Genomic DNA, 11,724 nt, shown 5'->3' with positions numbered 1-11,724 from the left:
CTTTGAGGAACTAGGATTTCTGGAAGAAGAGGCCATTTTTTATCAGAAAAAGAGGAAGGTTTTCTCTCAAGAAGAAGGTTAAAGAAAGCTTGAAGACAAAGTACAAGTTGAGTAAAGAGAGTTGGAGAAAGTTTGAAGAATTATGAAGTGTAAATGAAGAAGTTTGATGCGTATAAATAAAGGAATAGGCAGCTAAAATCATGGCCATAATTACCTCGATAACCGGCAAAAGTGATGCTGAATCGTGGGATGACGCGTGTTCGGGGCATTAAATACGGAGAGACGTGCATCTAATCAACTGTCAGAAACTTTTCAGAGAGTGTCAGAGAATTTCCCGCCAAGAAAGGTATCTCTACCAACTTCCTGGTGACACAAAGTTATGCCACCGGAAAGCAGGTGGACTATCTGTATGGGGTAAAATATGTTCATATTTTATGATCGCATGAGAAAGCGACACGTGGAGTCGAATACAGAAGATAGTCAAACCCGCAGGCAATGATCTCGCTTGTCATCGGAGAAATTAATACTCATAAAGACAACATAAATGCCGCCATCCGGTAGCATTCAATGAAAATATTCTATAGCATTAAGTGCATGACCCGTTACAGAGAATATGGCATTCACCGCCATATTTTAAAAGAGGAACACAAGATTAGTTTATTTAACTAATTATTATCACATATTTTAGTATACCTCGTTTTAGGTTTCCTCTTAAACATTTCTCTATTGACATGATAAAAGTTGAAAATGCCAAATGTATATTATTTTAACTAAATTACTTTATTGTTGTTATATTCTTACAGATGACGTGATCAGAGCTATTTTTAACAATATATAGCTCATTAGTTATTATTCTGTATAGTAAATTTCTACGTTATAATTTCATATGATTTCACAGATCAAACACCCTTAATGGTTTTAATAAAGTTTATTATTGCTTCTTACATTGTGTATCACAAAGGTGCCAAGCAAGAACTGTTGGTTTCGTCACTAAGCTTTAATCGATAATATCAAAGAGAGCATTTACATAAGGCATCAAAATTTGGTATACCAAACCAAAAAGAAAGTGAACAAATAATTAGAGGACAACTTCGAATTTTATTCATTTTTCTTAAAATAATAATACGACGTTTGTCATTATCGATTGAATTTGTAATGGTTTCGGATTAGCTCTTCTGCTGACCTTGAATCACAGTGACCCTCATATTAGTTAACTTTGTTATTCAATCTCCCAAACAACTTGTTACAAGAGGATTTTCTCACAATTGATTGAGACATGTTTTATTATTATTTTTTTTTTTTTAATTTTGTTTACATACAATTGGCTTTTTGCGGCAAGCAAACGTCACATATTGTTGAATGTTGAGGCAACCGTCACCTACGGAACATTTCTTCAAATGCCGCCTATATATAGGGATTGGTCCAGAGATCTATTTAATAGATAACTAGTATTAGTACCCGCGCGGATGCACAGAATTATGTCAAATATTTAAGTCATTTAAAATTTACACTTTCTCAGTAAATATAGATAATCATTGAATATTAACTACATGAAAAAAATTAACCATTTCTTCTATTTTCTGTTTTAATACTATTCTTGCCGGTGTCAATGAATCCTAAAAATAGTCAGGAAGCAAAATAATAACTCATATTTATGGCAAAACGATCAAATGTTGAGATAATGAATGACTCTTTGGATAAGACTTAACTCTTTTACTGCTACTTGAACTCTTATTTGGTGTGTTGATATCTCTTAAAATATATTTCTTTCTTAAACTTTCGGTTTCTAAAACATTATTTTTTAACAATAATTATTTTTATAATAATGTAAGTGAAAATATTATTCTTNTATCTAAAAATATAAAAAAAAATTCTTTTAGCTAGTGAATTTTTGTTACTCCATTTTAATATTGACACTAACCATGTTAAATATTTGAGTTATTTGAATTATATGTAAATAACCTTAGTATTTAAACCTTCTAAATAATTATAGATAATCGTCAGATATTAATTAAGAAACACTACATGAAAAAAGACTAACATTTTCTCAATTCTCGTAGTGATAATTTTATTTTGCACTTTTCTCATAGGTGTTTTTGGAACCTAAAAATAGCCACAAAGTGAAATAATAACTCATATTTATGGCAAAGCACAAAGGTTGACACGATATAAACGATTCTTTGATTACGACGTGACTCTTATACTACGACTTGAACTCTTATTTGGTACGATATTATCTTTCAAAAAATATTTCTATTTTGAAATTTCAATTTCTAAAACTTTATATATATTATAATAATGATGCAAGAGAAGATATTATCCCTAATTTAAAATCCACTTTAATCAGCTATCTAAAATTTAAATGATACTTTGGCCGGATTTATTTCAGTATGACTCCACTTTAAGTTTATCGATATCTCTAGCCCCATGGTTTGAATTTTTAATACCCTATATATACAAAAATTTTGTTCTTTGAATCATTAAATGTTAAATTAGTTGATTATTATTAAAAATATTGCATATATTGTCTTAAAATTGTCTAGTAGTTACTTTTCGACACCATATTTGGCTTAACCTCAATGCAAACTACTCAAATTGCATTCCAATTCAAATTCAAATATCATATTAGTTTGTTAGTAATAGTGATTTTTTAAAAACGACACATAATGTAAATTAAAAAAAATATTCTGAGATATCCTTATCTTATAATCTATGTATTTGAGTTGAAAAAAAAATTGAAATCGATGAGATTAGCTTTCAAATTTTTTATACTCAACAAAGGTGAAACATAAGAAGAAATTTGTTGTCATCTTCTATTTCTGGTTTTTAGATCTTTCTAACATTTTTTTCAATATTTATTTTCTTTTATCTTATTTTTATGTCATTTTTTTTGTTACAAAAAATTAATTTATTTCACTATAAGAGAATGAGTTTTAATAAAACTTGTCTACATATGAACTTTAATTATATTTTTAGTCCTTGGTTGAAATTATTTCATATTTTTCTTTTGGCTTTATCTAATCAGCCTAAATAGGTGCTCACCCGACTACTTAAATTAAAAAATTGAATAATGTGTAATTTATATGTAAACAATAAATATGGCCGGATATTATGTAAATATTCCATAAGATTTCGGTTTTTTGAGTTTATCCATGATATAACTTCTATTATAATAATTTTANGGCTTTATCTAATCAGCCTAAATAGGTGCTCACCCGACTACTTAAATTAAAAAATTGAATAATGTGTAATTTATATATAATTCATATATAATATGTGTATAATCGTGTGTTGTCGTATATCATCTATTTATATGAGCTATAGAAAGTAAACAATAAATATTGCCGGATATTATGTAAATATTCCATAAGATTTCATTTTTTTGAGTTTATCCATGATATAAATTCTACTATAATAATTTTAAAGCTCTCTACTAATGTTCAAAAATATCTTATCTTTTTATTATTTTGAATTAAGAAAAGTAAAGAGTTTTTTCGAAATAATATGTTTACATTTAAAAAAAGATATTTCACGTCATACCAATTTTTTCTTTATATATACTCTTTGTTACACTTAAAAGTCACTGTAGAAACCATCAATTAGAAATCAATTTCTCTCTTGTTGAGTTTGAAAGAAAAACCTTTCACATAATCTAATGATTCAAAACTAATATTCTTCAACGAAAAAAAATATATACCCTTGCAATATTGGCTTGACTACAGCTAAATGAAGGGGTTTTAGCTTATACCCTTCGATTCCTTGAATGTGCTAAATTGAAATTAATGATAGCAATTGTATAGCCAAAGTTTTGTTATTTGTTTGATGTCCATTTATGCAAATTGACTCTTCAAACAAATATTCTTCAAGAAGAAAAAAGAAACAACTTTTTTTAAAAATAAATATTGACTGATTTTGTGATGTTTCTTTCTCCGGCATGTATGTTTACTTTATTATATATGTAAGTAAACTTTTATTTGGTTTTGTAAACTCTTTTTTGTTATTTATATAAACATAGACGTGTACCCTATATATTACATTTATTTTAAAAGAATTTTATTTTATTCAAATCTAGCTACAAGTGTTTCAAAAAACTATGCTTATAGGATTTTAAATGTGAAAGAGTTTTATAGTTATATCGAGTTGTTGTTGTTTTTCTAGAGGCGAAGTAGTAAATATTATTAGAAAAAATAACAAAAGTTCCTAACATGATTGCATATGATCAATAACAGAATTAAGTATGATAACATGATAAAAAAAGATATATTTTATATTTAATTTAAATTCGAATTTCAGAACTTTATCTATAAATTCAAAATTATCTTTTAATTCAAATTTCGTACGTATATATATATATATATATATATATATATATATATAGAGAGAGAGAGAGAGAGAGAGAGAGAGAGAGAATAAAGTTACCATATATTATTGACATTTATTAGTTTGCCACTTGACTTAACCATAATGTCAATTATATATGGTAACTTTCTTGCTTTAATATATATATATATATATATAGATCTTTAAATGCTTCACAAAAATAGCCGTTTATGTCACTCCTAATTGTTTTTATCAAATATTCTGTTTTCATAAGGTCAACAATCGCACGGTTTTCATCTAAAACTGACGTTTTATTCTCAAATAATATGGATTTCATCTAATTTGGCGTTTTACTGTTATTTGAAAAATACTATCTCAAAGCAAAAAGTATAGGTGAGTTCTCAAAGAAGTATTCAAAATTTTCTAGTGCAGGCTAAATTTTAACCGTGGCATTACATAAATTTCTGAGTCGAGTGTTTATTGAAAAAGGTCTCTTTACTAAATTTATTATTATTACGGCCTTATATAAATCGTGTGGCATTGATGGATGTAATAGGGAAAATTTTATTTTGTGTCTCATACAACTGACATTAGTTGTATGAGGTATCTTTTTGTCTCATAGTTTTGTGAACTCAGATTTTTATGGACCTAGGAGTGTAAAATTGGGGTCCACAAATTTGTGAGACAAAAAGGAGCCTCACACAACTAAGTAAGTTGTGTGAGACGCACAATAAAACTTCTCGATGTAATAGTCCTGGACCCTACTCCCAAGGACATAAAAACTCCCCCATTTGCCTTTTGGAACACGGCAAAAATAATTATGGTGATGACTTTTTGTGGGTGCTATCTTAACTAGTCCATTCTAATTACACTTCATAACAATAATTTGTCAGAGTTGGCAGCTAAATTTCAACGTTTTTCTTTTTAAAACATATATAAGGCATTACTATCCACAAATTACTCTGAAAAGTCTCCTGTGGACACAGTTCTAGATAACACTAATTGACTAGATCGGAGCTGAATTCCGTAGCCAATTCAAATTGTATTGTTTCTTCCGTACTGCTCTACTGTACCAAAAATGTAGAGAAGATTCAATTTTACGGTGTCTTATATGTACTTAACTTTGAAACACCAAAGTGTGAGATAGAATGATAACGGTTTATGTATTAATCAGAGATTTCACATTTTTGGCATGAAATTTCTCTTTAATAAAAAGTGCTAAACCCGCCGGCCCCTTGACTAACCTAAATTAATAGGGCCAGTGAATTCCAAAGACCCGAAACTTAACATTTTTTTTGGTAAGAGGGGAAACCGGCAGCCGCTACAACCTCTGCCCTTCGGGTGAGCGCTCTGTGATGAGCACTTTGTGCGCACTGGGTAAACATTCCTGCAAACCATACAGGGGATGTAAACTGCACTAGGCAAGCCCTGTGCGACAGGCTCAACCCACAAGGCATTAAGGCAGGAATCGATACCCTCCAAACCAATTGGGCAACCCGAAGGGTTTTCCGAAACTTAACTTTGATAATAATCTTTTTGCTGATAATTACAGATATATCAAACCACCATTCCAATATGTGCATCAATTTCCAGCTCCACATCCATTGGTTTATTACTAAAGATGTTCTAATAAATCCAAGTGGCCGTTTAATTAAAATAAACGTAGAAAATTATTGAAGTTGAACAAAAATGTGAGAGAACAAACTAGCAAAAGCATGTACAATCAAGATTTGATTTCTGAATTAATCTACAACCTCTCAAAACTCACAGAAATATATAGTACTATAATAGATATGAATTGAATCCAATAATCAATATAACTTAACAGATAACACAAGAATTAGGATCCTCTTCGACACTTCGCTGGTGATAATAAGAAGGAACAGGAGGTTGATAATGTTGATAGGGTTGCTGATAATTATGATAATACATAGGAGCTGGATAAGCCTTCATTACTGGATGAGAATCATCTTTCCCATCTTTCTTCTTCTCATCTCCTCCCTTTTTGTCATCTCCTCCTTTTTTTCCGTCGTCTTTTTTGCCTTCTTCTTTCTTTCCCCCTTCATCTTTTTTGCCATCGTCCTTCTTCTTTTCAGGCTCTTTTGCTGGTCCAACAGAGAGGATATCAGTGTGACAGAGTTTCCTCAATTTGGAAACTAGTGAAACTGGATCTACGTTTCCTGTTATTGTTAATTTCTTGTCCTTTGTGTCTATTGCAATTGATTCAACTCCTGCAATAGAAATTCAGAGAAATAACAAATCAAAATTGAGAAACTTCACTTTTTCGGGATCTGGGCTTCTAGAACGTTCACGATTGCTGTAGAAATATTAGTAAAAAGTAGCGTATAATTTTACCTTCAAGACCAGACACTTTTTTCATGGCCTTTTGCTTGACTTTCTCATCGAAATATTCCAACTTCAGTACTACTTTCTGTAAAAGAAGAATAATAAAATTTTAGAGATTAAAGCTCCGATAAAACTCAATCAACTTATCAAAAACATATTTCTACAGATAAATTCAGTATCCACGCACTGAGAATTGCCCAGTCTTAGAAATCAACAAACCAGTAGTAAGCAGGTAGTATATACTTTATATAAAGTGCGCAAATAGAGTTTTGAATCTAAATTTTACTAATATTTCTCGAGAATAAGAATCTGTAATTGAGGAAAAAAGAAACAGAGAAAATATGCAGAAATCAGAGAGAGAAAAGCTAACCTTCATCTTTTTAAGCTGAGAAATTCAATTCGATTCTGCTTTTGGAGTGTCGGAAAAAGTTGCAGATCAAGATCTTCTTTCTTAGATTATTCTTTCTATAAATAGACGAGGAATTAAGCAAAGGGAATATTCAAAAGGGATGGGAGAGAAGTCCAAGAAAAAGAAGAGAAAGAGAGAAAGAGAAATCAGAAACGAAACGTGTTGAAGCTGCACAAGTGTGGAATGAACTTTTTTAGTGCATTGTATTTATATGGGATGATTCTTGCAACTGTTGAGTGGTGAGTAGAGTTAGGGACCAAGAAGGATGGAAGGAGGAAGCAACCAAGTCAAGAAAATGTCAAGGATCCAAGTCCACGGTCAATATATTTTAAGTAATCAAATGTGGCTGCCACTCGAATCATAGTAAATATTTTTCTCCTTTTCTTTTTTACTTTTACTTAAAAAACTTGTGTTCACATTGCACTGTTGCAGAGGCGCGCTGTTCAACGTGACTAGAAAAAAAAAATTAATTTAAATAATTATACATATGGTTTTGTTTACCCTAAATTCGAGTAATAATTAAACTTGTATTGTAGTTTTAGTGATTTTAAAGATATGTGATTTAATCCAATACTAATTGATAAACAAAAAATCAAATATATAAATTAAAGAATAGAGTAAGTCAAAACCAGTGTGCAAGTAAGTCACGACCTCGAGCTAAGGCAGCTTCAAGGTAGGTTAGTCAGAACAATAAAGTAATAAGGCAATTCAGATGAAAAGTAAGCAAGAAAGTAATGTATGTATATTCTTTTGTCAATGAATCATGCGTTACAAATGATAGGGATCCTCTTTATATAGTAGGGGAACCCTAAATAAGGTACACTTCTAATTATAATAGGGAATCTTATTATACAGCTGTCTAACCACCTAGTACAAATCCGTTTTACGTCGTGATCTTAGGGCCACTGCGGGAATCATGCTCTTTCTGTTATAAAATCATAACGGTATTATCTCGAGGTTGGTCATACTTGGCCTCGGTGTTCATCGAGCACTCCGGTCTTCGAGTCTTGTACTCCGCCATCGGGCTCGAGCCCGGGCCATTTTGAACTTATTCTCGAAACGACCCCTCGAGCCTACGAAATCGGGCACACCTGATTTCGGCCGTATACAGGTTTAAACTAAAAATAATTTATAGACATATATATATATATATATATATATATATATAAAAGTAAAACGTGAATTAAGTGACTATTTATGTAAAAATCCCTTGAATAAACAGACCACATCGTCCCAGAAAAATAAATAAACAGACCACGTCGTTCAATTTCTCCTTACTTCTAAATTCTAATGTAGAGGAATACTTCTTTTTTTGTTTTTTTTTCAAATCACTCGAAATAAAGTTCTTCCTTCTTTAATTTAATGGTCATGTTTTTATTGTTATTCTACCTGAATAATATGTTTTTCGTTTCAAAATATTCACTTTTCTAGGCTGAAATAATAATTCACTTTCTAAATAATAGAAATATATACTCACAAAAAGCCACATAATATGGAAAGGACCATTTTTCCTCGTCAACGCATTAATTTTACGTATAAACTCATTTGTTCTTGAACTGTTCAAGGCCCTGAACCCCAGAAGTCAGTTTCGTCCTTTGGGTTAAGAGTAACTAATTTTATTTCTCCCCTACTTGAATGTTTTTATTTGACCTTGCACGTAGATCAGAAACGGATGAGAAATGTTACTATTTTAATACTTATAACATGGGTGGGTCATGGGTGTAATATTTTAGTTTTACATTAAACTGGAGCAAAAGTTGTACGAGAGAAAGTAGAAGTGGTTCACATTTATTCTGGGTTTTTTTTCCCTTCTAATATTCATATCGATCCAATATTTTTAAAATGTTGTAAGGTTGAAAATTTTTATGCGTAAAAATACTTAAAACAATGGACTGTCCACTATTTGGCATGAACAGGTTGATATTCATTCTGCGATGGATGAAGTAAGATTTGTCGTTTTATTATCCGCATTACACACCAATTTCTTGGTTTTCAGTAGGCCATGCATAATTTGGTAAATATCGAATTATTGCATCGAAACTAAAAATTTTGATATTTGATATTTGATATTTTGGTTTTATTATGGTATTTGGTTTGAATTTTTAAAAAACATTGGTATTAGGTATTGTTTGCAATGAATTTCCAACGCACAAAAAATAATTGCAATATCACAAAAGAATAAAATAATTTTATTAATCAATTGTGAGTACAATTCTATTTCTCTCTTGATTCTTCTCTCCTGATTATCTATCTGATTCGAGGGCTAGAGCAGTATATTTGTCGAACGTATGGACGATGCGGACTTCCTTGGATATTTTGGTATCCGTGAAAGTATGTTGTGGATCTTCTTGAACTATTTGATTATCAAGAATTATCCGGCCATATTTCGATCAATCTCTCTGTGAGTATCTCATGAGTTTGCGGGATGTTCAAGATGATCTCCATTTTTTAGATATTTTTTAAAGGGAATATGTAACTTTTTTTATAGGAGTGACCTGGGGTTAGGGTAGAGTAGCCTCCAAGTTAGGGTTTTGATAGATAGTCTCCAAGCAACCCTAATAGACTCCTAGGATTTCAAGAATAGTATGTTGAATTTAATATTTAGCTCAAATTTCATATAGGCTTGATCCATTAAAATTTCGATATTTACAAATGCTCCAACTTCAAGTTTTGTCGAGGTGTAGGCTTGCCGAAATTTGAAGACACGACTTGAAGTACTCGACCATCGCAACAGATGGTTTTGCAAGTTTTGTTTTCAATTGGCAGGAGAAAAAGATGAAGGGCAGAATTGGTCCCACCCGGCGTGTTGCAACAATTTTTGTACAGAAAAATAAAACTGCAATCACAAATAACTATAAAGAAAAAGAGATTTTATTGATAAACATTGCGAGTTACAACTCTATTTATCCCTTGATTCTTTCCTCCGATTTGTTATCCGTAATTCGAGGGCCTTATCGGCGTATTACTCGTACGTAGGATGATATGCATCTCCTTGATGTATTTGATGTTTACGAAGCATGTAGCAACACTCCATTTGAACCTTGAATGTTGCTAGAACTTTGAGCAAGACATATTTAACATGTTTTGATCTCTTCTTTTGAACCAAGAGTTTTATGGAATTTCGAAGATAGTATATTTGATTTCTTTGTGCATATTCTGAGAATTTATGAAATTGTTGAGATCGTTTTTGAAGGACATATCTAGCCATATTTATAGGCATGAATTAGGGTTTGGGTAGCCACCAAGTAACCCTAATGGGCTCATCTTGTAGAGGCCCTAGTCCAAATTTCTTTATGCACTAATTTGATAAATTTTCAGTGTCTATGAATGCCTCAACTTTAAGGTTTGCCGGAGTGTAAGCTTGCCAAAACTTGAAGACGTGACTTGAAGTACACCTTCGATCTTGTGTTGACAACGTGTGCTAAACTATGACGAACATGGAACGAGAGATATTGCCCCCAACTAGTTTTGGAATTTGCAGACCTTGCTTTACGAGAGGAAGAGATGAAGGGCAGAATTAGTCCTACTGGGCGTGCCAATTCGTTTGCAGCAAATTTTTGACACACAAAAAATAACTGCAATCACAAAAGAAAAAAATAATTTATTAATTAATTGTGAGAATAATTCTGTTTCTCCCTTGATTCTTCTCTCTTGATTATCTCCCTAATTCGAGGGCTAGAGCAGCGTATTTCTCGAATGTATGGATGATGCGGACTTCTTTGGATGTATCTGGTATCCATGAAAGTATGTTGTGGGTCTTCTTGAACTATTTGAATATCAAAAATTATCCGACCACATTTTGATCGATCTCTTTTTAAGTATCCCGTAAATTTATGGGATATTCAAGATGATCTCCATTTGAGATGCTTTTATAGGGAATATGTAACCCTTTTTATAGGAGTGACCTAGGATTAGGTTAGAGTAGCCTCCATGTTAGTCTTTGATAGATAGCCTCCAAGCAACCCTAATAAACTCCTAGAATTTCAAGAGTAGTGTGTTGAATTTAAGATTTAGCTCAAATTTCATATAGGCATGATCCATTAAAAATTCGATTTCCACATGTATGGTATTCAGTATTAAAAAATAAAGAAATACCGATACCATACCAAAATACATACTAAGTGACACAATATAACTATTATTGATTATAACATAAATATTCAAGTTTTACTATCCGTTATTTTTATAGTTCTTTTTTTAACCTTTACCACCTTTTTTCCATGATACTTGCCTTTCCACCTTTTCTTTGGTTGTGTACTTACATTTTAACCTTTCTCCCATCTAGGTTTAGCATTTTTGGTTTCAATCTTTGTTTTTCATTATATCATAATATTTTTACTTCCGTTTTTGTGCCTACCTTACTTAAAAATATTACAGTTTATGACTTTATGCATTAATCTATATTCGAGCCGATGAAATCGAAGTTACCAGACCGAATAAATCGAAATCAAAAGAAAAAAAGCAGAACCATACCAAATTTAATTAGGTATGGTATTGGTATAAAATTTTAAGAAATCGAATACCGAAAATACCTAACCGAAATATCTAAATATTGCACCGTACCCACCGACGAACGCCCCTAGTTTTTCGCTCACACCCTTATTTTCAATTTCTTTTATTTTTTCGATTGAAATATTAAATATATATAT

The 11,724-nt window shown here is 31.4% G+C and overlaps 1 protein-coding gene across 1 annotated transcript; it reads right to left on the bottom strand.

Moving 5' to 3' along the window:
- Positions 1-5,971: 5,971 nt before the first annotated feature.
- LOC109213426 (heavy metal-associated isoprenylated plant protein 39-like) lies at positions 5,972-7,273 on the bottom strand. The gene is made up of 3 exons (XM_019377222.1): positions 7,037-7,273; positions 6,676-6,751; positions 5,972-6,551 (listed from the first exon to the last, which is right to left on the bottom strand). The coding sequence occupies exons 1-3, from the start codon at positions 7,040-7,042 to the stop codon at positions 6,142-6,144; spliced, it is 492 nt and encodes a 163-aa protein (XP_019232767.1). The 5' UTR covers positions 7,043-7,273; the 3' UTR covers positions 5,972-6,141.
- Between the last annotated feature and the right edge of the window lie 4,451 nt (positions 7,274-11,724).

This window comes from Nicotiana attenuata, unplaced genomic scaffold (assembly GCF_001879085.1).
Source record: "Nicotiana attenuata strain UT unplaced genomic scaffold, NIATTr2, whole genome shotgun sequence".
In the NCBI taxonomy this organism is placed as follows: domain Eukaryota; kingdom Viridiplantae; phylum Streptophyta; class Magnoliopsida; order Solanales; family Solanaceae; genus Nicotiana; species Nicotiana attenuata.
The sequence above is the reverse complement of the archived record's forward strand: the minus strand, read 5'-3'. Positions and strand labels throughout refer to the sequence as shown.

Excerpts from the sequence above, each read along its gene's own strand:
- LOC109213426 (XM_019377222.1), bottom strand. Across the intron at positions 6,552-6,675 it reads AAAAGTGTCTGGTCTTGAAG|GAGTTGAATCAATTGCAATA; the intron begins GTAAAATTATAC and ends TTTCTATTGCAG.